The sequence below is a fragment of the Gavialis gangeticus genome, unplaced genomic scaffold (genome assembly GCF_001723915.1).
Source record: "Gavialis gangeticus isolate Ggan-Ray unplaced genomic scaffold, GavGan_comp1, whole genome shotgun sequence".
Lineage (NCBI taxonomy): Eukaryota > Metazoa > Chordata > Crocodylia > Gavialidae > Gavialis > Gavialis gangeticus.
Genome location: NW_017728994.1, coordinates 32,383,264 through 32,401,548, shown reverse-complemented (window position 1 = coordinate 32,401,548; position 18,285 = coordinate 32,383,264). Strand labels below are relative to the sequence as shown.

Here is an 18,285-nt window from a genome sequence, read left to right as displayed (position 1 = left end):
ATCAACTACTGGACACAAAAAGAAATCACTTGAGGTTAGAAAGTGGTGACCACTTTCACTGGCTTTGTTGGGAGATGTAGATTCTCAATGCCTCTTCACTCAGACACTTATTTTTGTGCCCCTAAATGAAAATTAATTGCCTAAACATTAATAGCAAAGTCTAAGTGTATTGGCTCAGCTTTTTAAATTCCATTACTTATGTTAGTAATAACTGTACGTTATTAAAAAATAAAAGAACTTCAAGAATCTAATATGTCTCTAACTATCTCTTCTGATTTATTTTCTGGGGTTTTTTTCACCATGTTGATCCAAGAAAATAGCTTTAATTTTTCATTTCTAACCAGTTTGTGAGCAATAACAGTATCAGGTTTTCCAGCAGGAGTTCAGTTCTATAATGCTAGGATTGCAAATACTGTGAGGGAGAACGTAATATACAGATATAAGACCTTAGGTCTGAACCATTTTTTTGGAGATGCTATAAAACAGCAGAACTTGGGAGTTAGAGAGAGATAAGGAAGATAATTACACTGTTTGCTACAAATGGTCAATTATGCCCTGGATTCTTTTCTTGTTTACACAGATTCAATATTGGAGGCCCTACCACCTCCATACCAGGCCTGTGCTCTTACTTCTTTGATGAAGGGCACCGAGTTCTTCTGGACAAGGTTTACAACAGACCCACTGACTCAGTAAATGAGATCTGGACCCAGTCACAGCTCACAGGTGAGATGGCAACCACACTTCATAATAACTTTTACTTTTAGGTATGTATGATTGTAGCCTCTTGTGAATTTCCTAGGCAAATGGAGTGCTCAATCCATAGCCATCCATCAGAGACTACATTTTTCCTGCTGAAAACACCTGAAGCCAACAGCTAAACCTATACAAGGAAAAAGCATCAGAGGAAAACTAGATATTCTGCAAATTTGCTTGTGGCCCAGATCTGTGAGACCCTGCACTACCTCCATTCCCCTAGTGTCCATGGTATAGTGGGCGTGTCTACATGTTGCTCTGTGACAGAGGCGGGCAATTATTTCGGGCAGAGGGCCGCTGACTGAGTTTTGGCAAGTCATTGAGGGCCTCATGACAGGCTGCCAGGGGCAGATAAATATTAATTTTTAAAATTTTTTAGGGGCCCCGCAGGCCGGATAGAATGGTCTGGTGGGCCACATTTTGCCTGCCCCTGCTCTGCGATGACGCAGTGACATGCTACATCACCATACAGTGCGCTATGGTGATGCAATGATCACATGGGTCTGCATGTGATCGGCAGTTACTTTGCCATAGTGGCACACTCCCCCGGTGTAGTCACCATAGATAGTTAAAGTTTGGATGTGCTAAGAGAATAGAATTATTATAGCCACAATCCAAATCCCCTCAAAGAGAATGGGCTTCAGGGAGATTTGGATCAAGCTCTGTATTATATATCTGCTTTAGACAGCATCTTCTAATGGCCCATAACTTGTCAGTAAAAAAAAAAATATCCTTTTAAAGTTGTTGTGAAAATTAATTCTGTGAAAGGTCCCTCGTGTGATGTTGGGCCCCTTCTTACAAGTTAAAATTATAGTTAACTCTCACACCATTGGTCCATATGATGGACAGACTCCAAGGATATTATTACAGAGGCATAGGATGAACTTCCCAAGTGCTCAGGTTACTCTATGATACAGAAGGCCTGATTTAAAAAAAACAAACAGCTCAGGCCCCAGCAAAATGTTACGTTGAATGTGAAATTATGAGAAAAACTACCGTTCCTTGTTGGTTAAGTAAGGGAAACAATCAAGTCAGTCCAGACCCCAGCTATAGATTTTCAGTAAGGGGATTTTGGGTAAAACCAAAGCTAAACTGAACTTCTCCATTGTAATTGCATGGAAAACCATTTCAATTCAAAGTTCAAATATGTCCAGAACTTGTTACTACAAGAGAGGCAGGAAGTGAAACTGATGTAGCAACATCAATGATAATGACCAGACTGTTTACAATGCACAAGCTGTTTATTGGAAAAAGCAAATTCCAGCCATTGCAGCTGGAAAGTAAGTCAGGATTCTTTCAGGCATTAATAACAGAGGGGATGGAAATACAGTCTGCCTCTGTTCTTTTCACGCTATTCTATGATCCAAGTGGACCTTTAAATGTAGATGTGCTTAACACTGTCTTATCTTGTCTCTTGCAGGTGAGAGATATGGCTCACAGAAGGGTTTGGTAATCCTCACCAGTGCTGTGACTACTGGGGCTGCAGAGGAGTTTGTCCATATCATGAAAAGACTGGGCAGAGCTTACATCATTGGAGAAATGACCAGTGGTGGGTGCCATCCCCCCCAGACATATCATGTGGATGACACCAACCTCTACATCACCATCCCCACATCCAGATCAGTCATCTCCACTGATGGCATCTCTTGGGAGGGGAGAGGGGTGCCTCCACACATGGAGGTACCAGCAGAAATAGCTCTTATCAAAGCAAAGGAAATGCTTAAAACTCATCTACACAGCTCCAGGTAGACTGGTTAATGCAGAGAGCATCCAGTATGAGAGAACTAGATTGCAACTTTTTTAAGAAGCCTGAGAGAATTAGACACCCAGTGGCTAGAACCAGTAAAGGACTTAGATGCCTAAAGCAGGACTTATGTGGAAGGTAGGAACCTAAGTGCAAAATTATGATCCAAACAACCCTAGCTTAGCTGCCCCCTGACTTCATAGGCGCCTTAATTTTTTACCTTAAAATTCTCCAGGTGACCAGACCTGTGCCTCTGGTCATACCCATAACTGCCACAGTCCGAGCAGCTACCATTTGGATTCACATATACCCCTGATCAGGTTCCCAAAAGTAAGCATTCTTCCACTTAAGTCCAAATCTAGTAGGTGTTTTCAGAGCCCATTTAACTCTCACTAACAAGAGGCTCCCATGAAGAGCAACTGCTTTCTTTTATGACATGGCAAGCAGTGGCTCTCATCTTTGATATCAAAGTCTAGTGGTTAGAGCACACCCCTGGAAGAGGAAAACTGGGTTTAATTTCTTTCCCTAGCATAACGGGGTTCTAACCTTTACCTTTGGCTCCCTGGTAAGCATGGGATGTATAAACTACTCTGGTTTGCCAAGGCACGTTTTGCCCCTCATATTGAAGCAGGGTTACTGGAAACACAAGAATCCTAGGTACATTGAGTCAGAGAAAGACAAAGAAAAAGACCCTGACTAGTCTAGTGGTTACAGTACTCATCTGCAAGGGGAAAGCCATGGTTTTTGGTCCCTGCTTCCCAATGCTGTGTCCATATTTTACATTAAACAGTCCTTGCAAGTACTCACTTCTTTCAAAGAAATGTTATAGGTACCTTTCAATTCAAAGGGAGGATCCGGAATAGACAGATGTTCCTCCTTATAGTCCTAAGTGAGGCACCTACACTATAGAGAGGGACAGATTTCCTATTGACCAGCTCTAGGCAGCCCCTATAGTGGCTATTTTTTACCCCATTCTGAGGTACCTGGTTGCTTGTCTATAGCACTGCAGCAGCAGGTCCCATCAAGGATGGGCCCAGGCACTTCCTAGTCACTCCCTATCTACCTGAATCCATGGGCACATTCAAGACCTAGGGCTGCTTTGGGCTTCTCCTCTGCACCCAGTTTCTCGCAGGCCTGAGAATAGACACTGGAGGCAAGCCTGGAACAGCCTTATTGATATATTTCCAGTTATAATTGTGCCCATGGACTTGGGTGGGCAGGGCATGTGAAGCTTCATCCTCCTTGGGAACACAATCTCTGAACAATGTGCTGGAGGCCTGGAACGTGCTGGATTTCACTGCAGAGGGCAGGCACCGTTTGCAGCGGGCAGAAAGCTGGGAGCTACAGACCCAAACCTTCAGTCTCCTAAGCCTCTTATTGGACCTAGCTCCTGAATCCTCATACTTTCCTAATTCCCCGCTGAAATATCCCAGTCCTATATGCTTAAGAATTGCAAACTTCCCAGTTATGTTGGCATTTATTCAAGTGTAAGATATGCATTTCTTTTGTACTTTGGAAAATGATATATTTTCATCTCCCCATGTCCTGAAGAGGAATGAAAATAGCTATAAAGGCTTGTTTTCCAAACTGGAGCAACTAAATTAGTTTCACTTCCATTTGCCCCTTAGATCAAAGAGGCTCAAAGATAGCCAACTTGTCAGCTTACCAGCCAGTGCCCAGTATCCTGGTATTTCTGGAGCTGCAAATCCAGAACTCCCCAACACACAGGATGCCCAAAAGAAGAGTTAACTACAGTTCAGAGCAGTTGTAAGTTGTAGGTTTTGGGGGGGTGTTTACTGTGAAGATTTTAAAAATATGTATCCTCTGTTTAAACACCTGATTTCAAAGACTCTCAGTATTCACATGGAAGGAATGTTAACAATCAGACAACTATCTGTCATTTCTGCAATGTGTTTATATTTCAAGTTTCACTCAGCTGGGTCAGTGAAATTAAATTGTTCACACTTTCCATGCTGTTCATTTTCATTTTCAGACTCTCATGCACTGGCCCAGTATTAAGTTTTTTAGTGCTTTGGGGGAATATTTGGATGAATTTAGGTTTATGCAGGACTCTGTCTATCCAAAGTGCTATATAAATGATGAGCATTAAAAGTACTAAATCCATAAAAGGCCACATCTGTCAGTGAATTAATAATAAACAGAATAAACATATTTTAAGTACTAGATTTTTAAAGCTCCCCTTCAATATATAAGTGGCCTAACCTTGCTTTTATTTTTTCTAAGCACATTTGCACAAAAGCTTTCGTGTATGAACAATATTATTTGCTGTTTGTCATTGGCAAGTCAAAGTCAGTCAATCAATCAGGAACCAGAAATTATACCATTTGACCAAGATGGCTAATCACACAGAAGCAATACTGAGTAATTGCAGTCAGTGCACATGTGGTCTGAAATTTGCTCTCATTGACTACATATTGAATGCTTCTGAATACTAGATTTGTTTATAGTAGCAGGAATCCATTTGGAAAAAAGAAACAAAAAGGATGATTTTTCTGGCTAGTCTATTTGCAACAAGTAATTTGATCAGATCTAGCAAATCCTATGAGAGTTTTCTTCACTCAGAAGTTAGATCATGACCTTGAAGAGTTGTGTTAACTAAGATGTTGTCAAACACAATAATGTGCGGTGTAAACAGATACTATTCTTAAGTATCACATCAGCTAGTCCTGATTAAACTCTATTGAAATTACAGTGATTCAGTAACTGACATGAAGTTCAAATACAGTTTGTTCCTATTAAGTCATATTTACCATCATCCCAGTTAACAGAACTTCAAGGTGGTGTTTCTATATGATCTGATTTCTAGACAAGCAAGACCAGAGTCATGGAAACCTCTCTTATTACAAGAGACTGAAAGGACTGGGACTGCTTACTTTGAGGAGGAGATAGATAAGAAAGAACCCAACAAAAGCTTTCAAATTAAGGAAAGAGATAGTCTACTGACCTAGCTTCTCTATTTCCTCTGTGTTATGACACAAGTACAATGAAACTGAACGGAGGGTTTAGCAGGTTTCCAAAAGGGTTCAGCAGGATTCAGACAATTCTAGGGACGTCATTATGCTAACTGAGAGCTTGGGATGGGATCTAAACCTTCCCTCACTAGAGCTGATGATAACATGTAGCTGTTGAGGGGTTAGGAGTCTTCTTCTAGACAGGTATCCTGAAGCTGCCTCCAGCAGGGTCCTTCCACCTTCCTGTGATAGATCTGAAGCAGAAGGCAGGATACTGAGCCAGCTGGACCACTGTTCCAATGTTAGAAGTGAAGATGAGCTCTGGGTGCAGAGACCAAAGCTGGGAGTTGTCAGAGCCCAAACAAATTGAAATCAACACAGCAAACAAACATGGGCATCCCATGAAAATGGATTCAAGCTATGACTGCCCAGGAGGGTAGCTAAAAGACTGTCATGCACAGGCATAAAAAATAATGCTGCCAGTGGTGTAAATTGTGGGGATGAGAGGGGCACTAGCCCTGGGCACTAACTTAGAGGGTGCATTGGAATGGCACCCCCATCCACTGGACTCTTTGCCATATCAGGAGCAGCCCTGTGCTGCCTGGCCATAGGAGCTAGGTGCAGGACACACAGGACAGAGCAGGAGCTGTAGGAATCATTGAGTTTTCAGGAAAGGTAAGACCTTCCTTCACCCTCCCTCTCCCCCTGCTCTCTCATACCCAGCAACACGCCACTGGGAAAGTTTTTCCCAGGACACCAAATGTGAAAGTTATACCCCTGAATGCTGGCACTGTTGCCAGTGCCTCACCTAATGGCTCCAGAACTGTGAAGGTCTAGAAACAGGACACTGTCCCGAACAGGGATAGATATCCTAGGATGCATGACTCCACCTCCATTCATAAATGCCCCAAGCAGAGGTCTGAATGCTAGAGGAGGTAGAGATCAGGCAGAGACAGATGAAACAAGGTAAATGGAAGAGGAATGAAAGGAGTGGATAAGGGTGAGTGAGAGAAATGAAAGAGCAGAATGAGGAGAAGGGACAACATGGAGAGAAACGAAAAAGTCAAGGAGACTGACTCAGAAAGGAAAAGGCAAGCTCAGCAGAGTGGGCAGTTCAAGAATAAGGGAAGTTTAGCGCAGGTATAAGAGACAGACAGAAAGGCAGGGAGAAAGGGAGGAAGAGAAGAAAAGGTTAAAAAAAAGAAAGGGGAAGAAATGTGGGAAGGAAAAGGAGAGAGTGGGGCAAACTGGGGAGGAAAGGATGCAGCCTGGGAGTAAGAAAAGAAGCATGGAAGCCCATGGAGCCATTGCATGAGGTCAAGGGTATAATGAGTCTGAGCCCAGCTGAGGAGGGTTCAGCTCAAGGCCCCAGCTGGAGATAAGGACTTGGCTGAGTCATCCCCTGGGGCAATAGGAAGGAGGGTCCCACTCACACAGGCCTGTATAAATCCAGAATAGATCACAGCAAGCTTTCTAGCCAAAGACAGCTATGTCTGACTTCTTTGTTGGGGCTTTTTGGTTGGTGCTCTTTGCACACCCCTGGTTTCTGGCTTTCCTCCTTGACCTTTTGACTCCTGACTTTAGTTCCTCAGTCTCAGCTCCTGACTCTGGTTCCTACAGCCCTTGGCTCTGAACATTGCCTTTTGGACCCTCCCCTTGTCATCCAGGTGAACCACCCTAACTACCTATGGCCTGGTCTGTTACAAAAGGATGGATCTCTAGCAGGTGTCAATCAGAACTGCTCTAGTGGAGTCCATGCAGCTGTCCCCAGCTGAGGAATAGAGATACTATGGCAGGATGGGTAGGGATGGCCCCAGGTTTGTCCGAGCACACTGCAGTCAAATCTGTGGACTACTATGGGGAAAGATCATGGAAGGTCAGGCAGCCGACTCCAGCTCTGCCACCCACTAACTCAATGATTCCAAACAAGCCAAATCCTCCAGAGAAACCTGTGACTGGGGTTGCCTCAGTTTCCCAAATCAGAATCATTTAGCAGTTTTGTAAGCAGACAATAGGGACTCACGAGGCTGAAATAGCTAATGGGGACAGAAATGAGCCCCCAAGGCCTTCCGAGATCCCCTTTCACCAACAGATGTTGTTGGGAAGGAGATCTTCTTGAACTTACTGACCTCCAACTATGAGTTCTCAAACTCCATGGGAGCTAATGCCACCCACACTCCATTCATGGAGAAAATGAAGGTGTTGGAATCTGGAGCTACAAAGAATTGTCTCTCTGTCCCTTTCAGGAGTTCACAGGGCAGCAACCACTTATTTTATGGGCTGTGATGGGCTCATATATGCTCCAGTAGGGTATAGTGAATTTGGCACAAGTCCTCCTTGACAAAGTTGCAACTACCATCTTAGTCTGACCTCCTGAAACACTTCCCATGCAGGGTCTCACTTCACAGAAACACTAGCTAAACCACCAACCCACATAACTTCCCATTTTATTGGCTGGAAACAGAGAGCATAAATGACTTGACCAAAACTTCACAGGCAGTTAGCAGTAGAGGCTGGAATCAAATCCACATTGGCTGTCTTTCAATCAAAGCCTCATCTTTACTTTAAAAAAATCCTTCCCTTGTTGTTGCTGTTTTTCTTCTCTTGTATAAAAGCAGGCATTTCTGCTCATAAAAAAAAACCACATTCCTCCCCGGAGTCAATGCACAGTGTGGTATTGGACTGAATTGAGTTGTAAATGCCCTCCCTGAGTCCTTGCTTCCCACCAACCCCCTCAGTCGCAAAGGAGTCCCAGCAGGATTTCCTTTCATCTGTACCAGATTAAATGTTCAGACTTATAAACATGAAATAAAAATACTTTGAGGGTGACTCATTTGTAGGACACTTGGTTTTCTTTGTCTCATTAGGCTTCCTCATTTCCAGCCACGCTTGGCTCTATATAGAAATAAAATCCCATCTGTTCCTGAGAAGTCACACTGGACAATTAAACTCTGAGATGCTCAGTTAAGTATCTGCTGCACTGGGAGTCTTGCATGAAAGCTCATTTTTCATACTGGGAGTTCACATTCTGTGGTCTGTCTGTGCTCTTTGTTACTGTAATGTCAGCACACTGTAACTAGCAACAGAATTTGGACCAGTGAGTGTTAACCCAGCCTGTGGGCATGGGCAACTGGTGCCCCCCCCCCAACCAGTCCCACTGACTGGGGGCACATGGCCAATCCTGCCAACTGGGGGGGGTCCCCCCAGCTGATTATACTGCCCATGGCGGGGGGAGCCCCACGGCCGATCCCACGATGGCCAATCGCTGCGGCTGCTTCTGGGAGTGGCTGTAGCAATTGGCTGGTGCTTGCAGGGGGGCACTAGTGCTCCTGCCTGCCTCCCCCCACATTGCCTAAGCGGAGAGCGTGGCCAGTCAGGGGGTATACCAGCACTCTCAGGGGGTTCACATGCACCCCGGTGCACCCACTATGCATCGCCACTGCCTGTGGGTATGTATTCATCTGAACCTTAGTTCAAGAAAGTACTTTAGTATATACTTGAACACACGCTTAGCAACTGACCATCACAAATGAGCACGGTCAATATAGTGAAAGTCTGAATTCTGTGTGCTTCCAAAGGTATATGAAGACATTTCAGGATTCTTGCATGTGAGAATCTTGCTTTCAATCCTGCTTTGACTGTAGAGGTGGGAAAAGAATAAAACCTAAAATCTCTCCTGTCTCCCTCTTTCCTGGGTTGTGAGTCAGTTCTACTACTATTTAGATCTGATTCTGTTGTTGACTTGTTCATCTAGGGCATTTCAAATCGTGCTTGTCAACACAGTTACTGAAAATCTGTGGCTAAGGTACTCCCATGCAGAGCTGGTTAAAATCTGACTTTTCCTTCCAAGCAAAACTACCTCATCACATAACTTATCAAGAACAGCTGCCAGGGATTTCTCTGCCTGCCCTCTTGCTTCCATGGTTAGGCAAGCAATGTTTCCACTGTTTGGTTAATGAATCGGAGACCTTCACGCTCACAGATTCTACACACTGTGGCAGGTGGTATATATAATGCAGTAGATGTGTCCAGATGTGCAATTAATGGAAAGCAATAAAATCTGTAGTTTATTGCTCCCAGCCACACTGTTTGAACATGCACCCAGAAGCAATAAACTCAGAGGCTCTGGGCCCAGGACTGCAACACGTTGAGCTGGGGTGGAGCAGCCCTAGCTGGCAAGGGTCCAGGATGTCAGCCTGCCAGTCTGGGGCTACACCACCCTGCTCAACATGTTGTAGAGGACCTGGCCTGGACAAGGAAGCTTCAGCACAGGGCTAGCCAGCAGGCAGATCCCACACTAAAGCACCCTTGTGCCCCAACTAACCAGGGCAGCATCTGCACTTGCACTACTGTAAATTAGTTTACTTCAGCCTAATAGGCTGCTTGTACATGCCACAGGGGTTTAATTCAGTTTAGTTCTCTAGAAACAGTGGGTTTTTAAAAACACTACTTCAATTTAGCAAGAATTAAACCAAACTAAACCCTCATAGCATGTACACAAAAGTGGGGGCCTGATCCTTACCTGCCTCTTCAGCAGCAGACAGGGTTGTGAGTTGCCAGACGGTGGCACCCTCACGTGCTGGCACCTGACCCGGGCAGTCCCGGAGGGTGCCGCAACCATGGAGGGAAGCACTGCCCCCTGCAGCCACAGAGGGAAGCACTAGGCCCCTGCACAGCTCAGGCAGGCAGGCTATGGGGAGAAAAAAAAAAGATCAGGCTTTAGGGCTGTGCGAAATTTCGCCAGCAGTTTTGTTTCAACCTGTTTTGAGGTCAAAACAGCAAAATCGAAATGAAACGGATATGGTCGAAACAGCCTCAAAACAAAATGAGGCACGTTGAAATGTTTCGCTGTTTCAATGCCCTTTCGCCCGTAGACTATAATGGGAAGATCAATACAGCCTATAACTTTGTCATTTCTGGACAGATTTGGATGAAACTTGCAGAAATGATAGCCCCTTCTGAGGGCATGATGCATGCCAAGTTTCAAGAAGATAGTTGCAGGGAGTTTGGACAAACTGCACTCCAAAATCCTGAGAGCCAAAATTGTGTCATGTATGTGTTAAGCCACAACAGGGTCAAAACTACAGGAATGCTAGGCCCTGCTGAGGCTACAGAGCCTGCCACGTTTCAAGGAAATAGGTGCAGGGGGTTTGGATAAACTGCACCCCAAAATACTGAAAGCAAAACTCATGTCACGTGTATGTCTTAAGCCACAGCAGGGTCAAGACTGCCCCTGGTGAGGCCACAAAGACTTCCAAGTTTCAAGGAGATAAGTACAGGGGTTTGGAGGAAACTGCACCTCAAGCTGTGGACAAGCAACACCCATGACATGGGTGACACTGTGTGTGTTAAGGCACGGCAGGGTGAAAGCTGCAGGCCTCTAGCCCTGGCTGCTGCCATGAAGCTTGCCAGCTGTCGAGGAGATCGGTGCAGGGGGGTTCTGGGGCCCTGCACCCCTAGCTGCTGACAGACAAAACTCGTGACATGGGTCCTTGTGCAACTAACTGTGTCTGTCTTGGGAAAGTTGATTTCCTGCTTTGATTATTTCCTCTCCTTAGTCTGTAGTTTTGTAGGTGTTAATCCATTATCGTTAAGTCGTTATGTAGTAGCTAGGTACTGTGTATTGAGCTGGTCCCTGAGTGAATCATTACTGATTGGTAACTGGTAGCACAGTAGCTTAGCAGCCAGGTCTGCAGTAGTCTCCCCCTGCCTGCCCCCCCCCACCCCCAGTGCCCCAGGACAGACACAGTTGCACAAGCACCAATGTCACGAGTTTTGCTTGTCTGCAGCTTGAGGTGCAGTTTCCCCCAAACCCCTGCACTTATCTCCTTGCAACTTGGCAGGCTTCATGGACTCAGCAGGGGCCACAACCCCTGCAGTTTTCGGCCTGCTAAGCCTTAACACACCTATATCACGAATTTTGCCTGTCAGCAGCTTGAGGTGCAGTTCCCCCCCAAACCCCTGCACCTATCACCTTGAAACTTGGTGGGATTTGTGGCCTCACCAGGGGCTACCAGCCCTGCAGTTTTGACCCCACTGTGACTTAAGATATACACGTGACACAAGTTTTGCTTTCAGAATTTTGGGGTGCAGTTTCTCTGAACTCCCTGCTCCTATCTTCTTGAAACACAGCACACATCATGCCCTCAGAAGGGGATACCATTCCTGCAAGTTTCATCCAAATCTGGACAGAAATGACAAAGTTATAGCCTTTTTCGACCTTCCCCATTATATCCTATGGATGAAACATTGAAAGAGGGTCGAAACAGCAAAAGGTTTCGACAGAACAAAATGGAACAGCCGTTTCAACTCAAAACAAAAGTTGAAATGAAACACTGTTCTATCAAAATGTCAAAACACTGGTCAAAACAAAACACTTCCGTTTCGCACAGCCCTATCAGGCTCTCCGTTGTTTTTTTCTGTAACGGAGCCTGCCTGCACAGGCTGCCACTGGGCCCCACTGCCCCTGACCTGTGCAGGGCCCACCTAGCCCCAAGCACATCAGTTTCCAGTGCTCCCTGCACTGTTGCACTTTGTTAGGTAGCAAACTAAAACACCTCAGTGGTGTTTCATCTTGCTATGTACCAAAGTCATTTACAGTGGAATACACCACCGAACATACAAACAACAACTCCATTAAAGGGCAAAAGGCCTTTTAAGCCACCTTAAAGGCCAATGTTGTGGCATGTATGAAGGCCCATAGAGGCACACATATAGATGCTGAGACATCTACTGCTCAACTAATCAGTCTACTGCACAGTAAACATCTCATGTAGACACTCCCAGTGTATGTTTCCCTGCTTTCTGTAGATGATTTTTTCTCACTCAATCATTTACTTCTGTGCAAGGCTGATGTAAAATGCTACCAGATGGATCTGGTCATGTTTTGTGCTGGTGTATATGACATCCTATGAATAGTACCCTGGATAATTAGGCCTTTGATGCTGGTATAGACACAATACCAAATAGAGTCATAGGGAGCATTATGCTACTGCTACTGTTGTTGCCTTCTTCCAGGGTAAAATATACAACCATGTGATCAAGCCCTCAGTTATTAAAGAATCTATGAAGTTTTTTTGTAGCTACATGAAAGTATGCTTTTTCACAACTTTACTACAACTCTCTTTGCCTTCCTTATGTTGGGCAATATTTTGATCTCAAAGACATTGATCAAAACTGATTTGGAGTAAGTGAGGTCACAACCTGGCCATTCTGGGGGGGTGTGTGCATGGGACACCTTAATGCACAATGGACTGTTCTAAAAAAATCACCTTTGCTCTTGTGCATTAGTGCAGCTACTGAGCCTTTATCTAGTACTTCATATTAGAGGTACTACTTTTAATGCACAGTAGCAAAGACGCAATAATGAATGGGTAGGCACACCCACTAACAGTCATAATCTTAACCATTTAGTTTAGACCTATAGTAGTCATAACCCTAACAGTACATGTTACACCACTGAGCTCTTTGTTGCCCTTTCTGAACACTTGCCTTCACATTAAACTGGCCAAATTCCAGACAAAACCAGATGGAGCGGTTTGGTTCAAAAATGTTTGCCATGTATAAATTCCCTACGCAGTATATTTTATGGAACAAAAATTGGAGATGAAAAAGTTTAGGAGAAAACCAGCTGGTCCCTTTGCTTAATGCTGGGTTATTTCCTGTGCTGTGTATTTCAAAGCTTTTATTCAGTTTAGTTTTAAATGATTCCAGTGAAGGAACATCTATCACTTCCCTTGAAAGCCTATTCTACAGTCTGATGGACCTCCCAGCCTTCATTTTTTCCTTGCTTGGTTCTGTAGCAGAAGCCACAAACTGTCAAATATAATAATTTCATCACTTTATATGGAGTAAAGATAGCAAGGCTTTTGGCCTGTGAAAAATCACTCTTTTACACTGATGCAAAATATGCAGGCATTAATAGTCAACAACAGAATCCTCTGGGAAAAAAAATTATTTCAAGACTCATGGTAATCTCCCAAGAAATGATTCTGAGGACCATACACTGGAATGAATTGACAGACACCTGAGACTTTGCAGTCAACGTTCTCATGACTACTATGAATTTCAGTGTGGCATCCCAGTCCAAACATGCAAGTTGCTGTCTTGTACGTGAGTTCCAGACCTAGGATTCAGTGCTGAGAGCTCAGTGAAGGCACCTGCTTAATGATCAGCAGTCAAAAAAAAAAAAACATTGGATAGCTTAAGGAATGAGATGGAAAGCAATAGTGACAATATTGTAACTGGGAGACCCTTAGCTGGGAGACTGAGTGAAGTTCACGTCCTCTCATCTTTGAACAGTTATAACATAAACCAAGAGGGTTCAGAGTAAGGAAGCAAACTTTGGCCTAACGATATGCTATATGGATAGAAATTGAAGAGACTGGGACTGTTTGCTTTAGATGTGAGATGAGTAAGAGGGAATGTGATAAAGATACTGGGCGCATCTACATGAGGCGTTTACTAATTAGCTACACAGTAAATGTCTCAGCATCTACACATGCAGCCCAATTAGGCTGGAGTAAACTAAATTACTCCACTGCAGTGCATGTGTAGGTGCTGCCGTGGCTGACTGGGACATGAGGGTCATGGGCGACTATTGCTTCCTAAGTCTGGGGGGGCACCAGATTGCCACCCGGGGTGGGGGCGGGGGGGCACTTCTGGTTTTGTGGCTGGCACTTCCAGGGTGTGCGTGGCTAATCTCAGGGGGTGCACGTACACCTGCGTGCACCCCCTACACATTGCCAATGTCAAGGGTGCTTCAGTACAGGGGCTGCCTGCCAGCTAGTCCTGCACTGAAGCACCCTCTGGCCCTAGCCAGCCCCTCCATAGCAACTTGAGCTGAGGGGAGCAGCCATGGGCAGGCAGGCTGACCCCTAGGGGCCTCTGCCAGCTGGGACTGCTCTGCCCCGGCTGTAATGGCCAGAACCAGAAGGGTTAATGAGCAACTTTAACAGGAGAAATCTGCTTTTTGAAGGTATCTGAAGTAGCTTATAGAAGCAGTTTCCTGTCTGTCTGGAAGAAGATTTATATATAGCTTTTTATACTAATTTTCAGACAGCACGAACTTTAAAAAGCAGAACTAAGAATTAAAACTGCAGATGTAACTGATTTATGAAATTTCACTTAGAGTTAATAAAAAATTAATGAATGTAATCACAAAGTATAATTAACATAGTAGGTTAAACTTAGGTGGGGACATGTTAATCTCAGACCCCAAAGTGATGTGGTGTGATTTACTTATTGGGTAAACCCAAGCTTGGGCACTAACTTATTATAATAATTTCTAACACCTTATAACCCTATGGGATAACAGCTATAAAGTAACACTATAAATGGCTATATAACAAAAAAATTAGCATAAACAGGATATAAAAGAACACACATGTTAAGTAACCCTCAAGGAAGGACGGAACAGAAAGGTCATTGCTGTCCCATGCCCCACAGATTTTTGAATGAAGACTAGATCCTGACTGAGAGACCTTCCTCCGGTTCTCCCTCTGACAGCCCAGTTCAGAAACGTTTGACTTCACCAAATCAACTTACCGTGTATCTTCTAACTGAGGGACTATTGATAAGTTGCTAACTGAGTGTGAACTCTTGGTTAATTCCTTTGTCTGTTTTATTATCACTGTCAATTTTAACTTGTATTGTTATGTTGTATGTTTATTAGCTTAACCTTTTTATTAACTGTCATACGTGTAAACTATATCTTTTGTTGTTATAAGTAAAATTTATTCTTTTTTATAAGTGAAACTTGCCATTGCTTTCCTTCCCAACATCACCTCCTCGATCCCGAACCAAAAAGCCCAGTGGCTAATAAAGTTGTAGTGCTCAGTAAGTCTGCAACTAAATTGATATACTCACAGTGCCCAGCTGGCCTGTGACACCCGGCTCAACATGCTGCGATCCCGAGCACATGTGCAGATGTGTGCTCACCAGCAATAAGCTCTGGAGCAATAAACTCCAGAGCTTTTATTGCACATTAGTAGGCACATGTAGATGTGCGTGCTCAGACTTATAAGCAGTATAAAGAAGACAGATCAGAATCTGCTTTTTACAGAAAGCATAATACAAGAGCAAAGGGCTGTTCGGAGAATTGGAAGGCAATACATGCAGAATGAATAGAAGAAGACACTTCTTTTTAAACATTCAATTAACCTGTGGAACCCTTTGTATGGGATATTATGCTCAAAAGTTTAGCAGGATTGAACATATGCAATATATGGATGAGACCAGCCACAGAAACTTGAGATAGGATTTTTTCCCCATAATTCCCATTTCAGAGAATAAACTGAGAACAAATTGAAAATAAAAAACATTTATACCCTGTGGGCATAACTGTTACAGAGAATTTAGCAGTTTCTTCAGAAAGAACACTGGCTCATGTCAGATACATACTACTTGGCTTGATTAGCTGTACCCAGGAAATTCCTACATTTTTACTTCACTTTGTGAAAGAGCTTCTTTCAGCTGCTAGCAGCAGAAAACCCTTACCTCAGAGCTGAGCAGGTCTGATACCATTTAACAGAAGGCACATAAGCCCTACCTACTTCATTAATATATCCAGAAATACACCACAGACAAATTCAGTCCTTGCTATCTTTGTACAAATCTAGATTTCAAGAGTATAATGGACTTGGGCTTGCACCTGTACAGTAACAGTGAGAATGAACCACATTTCCTTCTGTATCCAGGTTTGCAATAAGACATTTCAGAGGTGACAAAGCCAAAAATAGAACCTGGCTCTGGTATTTTCTACCATATTTTTTGTGAGTTTGGGACAAACTGTTATATAGAGGGGGCATTTACAAAATTCTTACCTGAGGTTGGATATCAAATCCCTCCAAAAGCCATGGGACTAGCTTAAAAACCATTGATACAACCAAATGTGCATTGCCCTTTGGGTGGGTGTATAACCTTCAGTACATGTGTCCCCTTCTGGTGGCCAGTGCACATGAGATGAAAGGAAGCCACTAAAGCAGCCACACAAGGAAGTTACTCCTTTAGTTTAAACATTTGAGTCTCATCCTTTTTGTTGCTGACAGTCCCAGATCCTGGCAGGCAGGATGCCTCACTGATATATTCTGCTCACCTCTACAGCAATTTGCATCTTCAAGCAAACAGCAGAGCCTAAATTCATCCCAAATTAATACTCTCTTCCAATTCATTTCACTCCTTTATTTCCTCAAAAATAGACCAACAATGGCTTGGTTGCATTTTCAAATCTTACAACCCACTTGGAGTCCTGTAAACACTTTTATCTTTCTCATGAAGAATCTATCATAAATTATTATAACCAGTTGCTTCCAATAAGAAATTAATTTAAACACAAAAAATGATACAAATGAAAATGTTTTTCCCTTCCCCCACCCCACCCAATCTCTCGGCAGGATCAGTCTAATGGCTCTAATTATGAGAGGTCATGTGCCTTGATAAATGGTGGCGTTCCCGAAAGTACTCGTGGCATATTGGACACGTTAGCTTCTCTTCACGTCTCCTCTTGCACTGAGACTCGGCAGAGGAGTATTCTTTTTTATGATGGGAGCGCATGTGGAAGACCAGGTCAGACGTCATACGGAAAGAGAGGTTGCATTTGGCACACCAGTTCTGGGCAGCCACACCAAAGGAGGTGAACGTGGGAGGCAGGAGTGTCAAGGAGGAGGAGGAGGAGGAGGAAGTGGTGGTACTCTGCAACTGCCCTCCCATTTGTTTGTGCCACGGTTCTGAGGAGTATGAGAAAGCTCCACTCTGAGTAATGCTGGTCTGCAGCATCCGAGAGTTACCCAAATCACCAACAAAAAACTTGGAATTCAAAAGATTACCATAGCACATGATGTCTGTGGTGGTGAGGAAGCTAGACAGGTCCCTCAGGCTCTTTGTTGAATCATTCACGGGATGAGGGGAGTTTACCGCTCCTTTGTCCACTAGACACTTGGTGGGTTTGCTAAAAGCACTTTTCTGCTCACCTCGGGCTCTGGTGGGCCACACAAAGGAGAAAGCACTACCAGAAGAGTTCAGTGCTACACCCTTGGGGATCTGCTCCTTTCCATACTGGACTAGGCCATCTCCTTGCTCCAGTTCCTTAGCTCTCTCACTCCTCAGCTTGTCCTTTGTCCTCCTAACCTCAGTAAAAGCACTCTGTTTCTGCTCTGAGTTGTCCTTCTTAGCCACCTGCCTCCCTGAACTGATCTTCCAGAAGGAACCACCCAACACGTGCTCCCCACCCACTTCCTCCTTGCCCCCATAGCTGTGCTCCTCCCCCAGGTTATTGGTTTTCTCTAACAACACAGTTTTCCTGCTCCTGTTTTCCACCTCTTCTGATTTTGTTCTCCTATCGCCTATGCCATGGGCATCATCTTTCTTGGCAGACATTTTGATCTCCAGGTCCCTCACCAAGCTGTGAAAGTTTGTGGCCTGCTCAGCTATGTTGCTTTTCAAAGTCTTATGGTCCTGGAGGTTTCTCCACAGCGGGGCGTTCTTCTCTGGGATGCAGAGGAACCGGATATGAGAGAGATACGAATGCTCACATGTAAAGACCTGGTCACATTCAGGGCACTTCAGCTCTGTGGAAACAGACAACAGGCAGTGAGTTCTGTGCAGTCAGAGGCATGGATGCAGATCGGACCCGACTGCTCTCAGCAACGGGAACAGAAGCCAGGAATAACTCCACTGATTTCAGTAGGGGTTGAATGATTGTAAAGTTAATACAAGTGCTGAATCAGGTCCTATGTGACTATAGAAAGTGCCCTGAGTGACTGGTGCCTCCTGAATCTGGGGGGCCACCCGCAGAAGCCACTGATGGTGGCAGCCCTG

At 44.3% G+C, this 18,285-nt stretch overlaps 2 protein-coding genes across 2 annotated transcripts in view; one reads left to right on the top strand and one right to left on the bottom strand.

Annotated features, from left to right (window-relative positions):
• RBP3 (retinol binding protein 3) overlaps positions 1 to 6,629 on the top strand; it is a 30,472-nt gene extending 23,843 nt beyond the window's left edge. Inside the window, exons 3-4 of the mRNA XM_019502540.1 lie at positions 581 to 723; positions 2,174 to 6,629. Coding sequence (XP_019358085.1) covers positions 581 to 723; positions 2,174 to 2,502 — 472 coding nt within the window. The 3' untranslated portion in view covers positions 2,503 to 6,629. The remainder of the gene's footprint in view (positions 1 to 580; positions 724 to 2,173) is intronic.
• Positions 6,630 to 16,635: 10,006 nt separating this feature from the next.
• Positions 16,636 to 18,285, bottom strand: part of ZNF488 (zinc finger protein 488) — a 14,525-nt gene continuing 12,875 nt past the window's right edge. Inside the window, exon 3 of the mRNA XM_019502539.1 lies at positions 16,636 to 18,035. Within this exon, the coding sequence (XP_019358084.1) occupies positions 16,879 to 18,035 (1,157 nt within the window). The 3' untranslated portion in view covers positions 16,636 to 16,878. The remainder of the gene's footprint in view (positions 18,036 to 18,285) is intronic.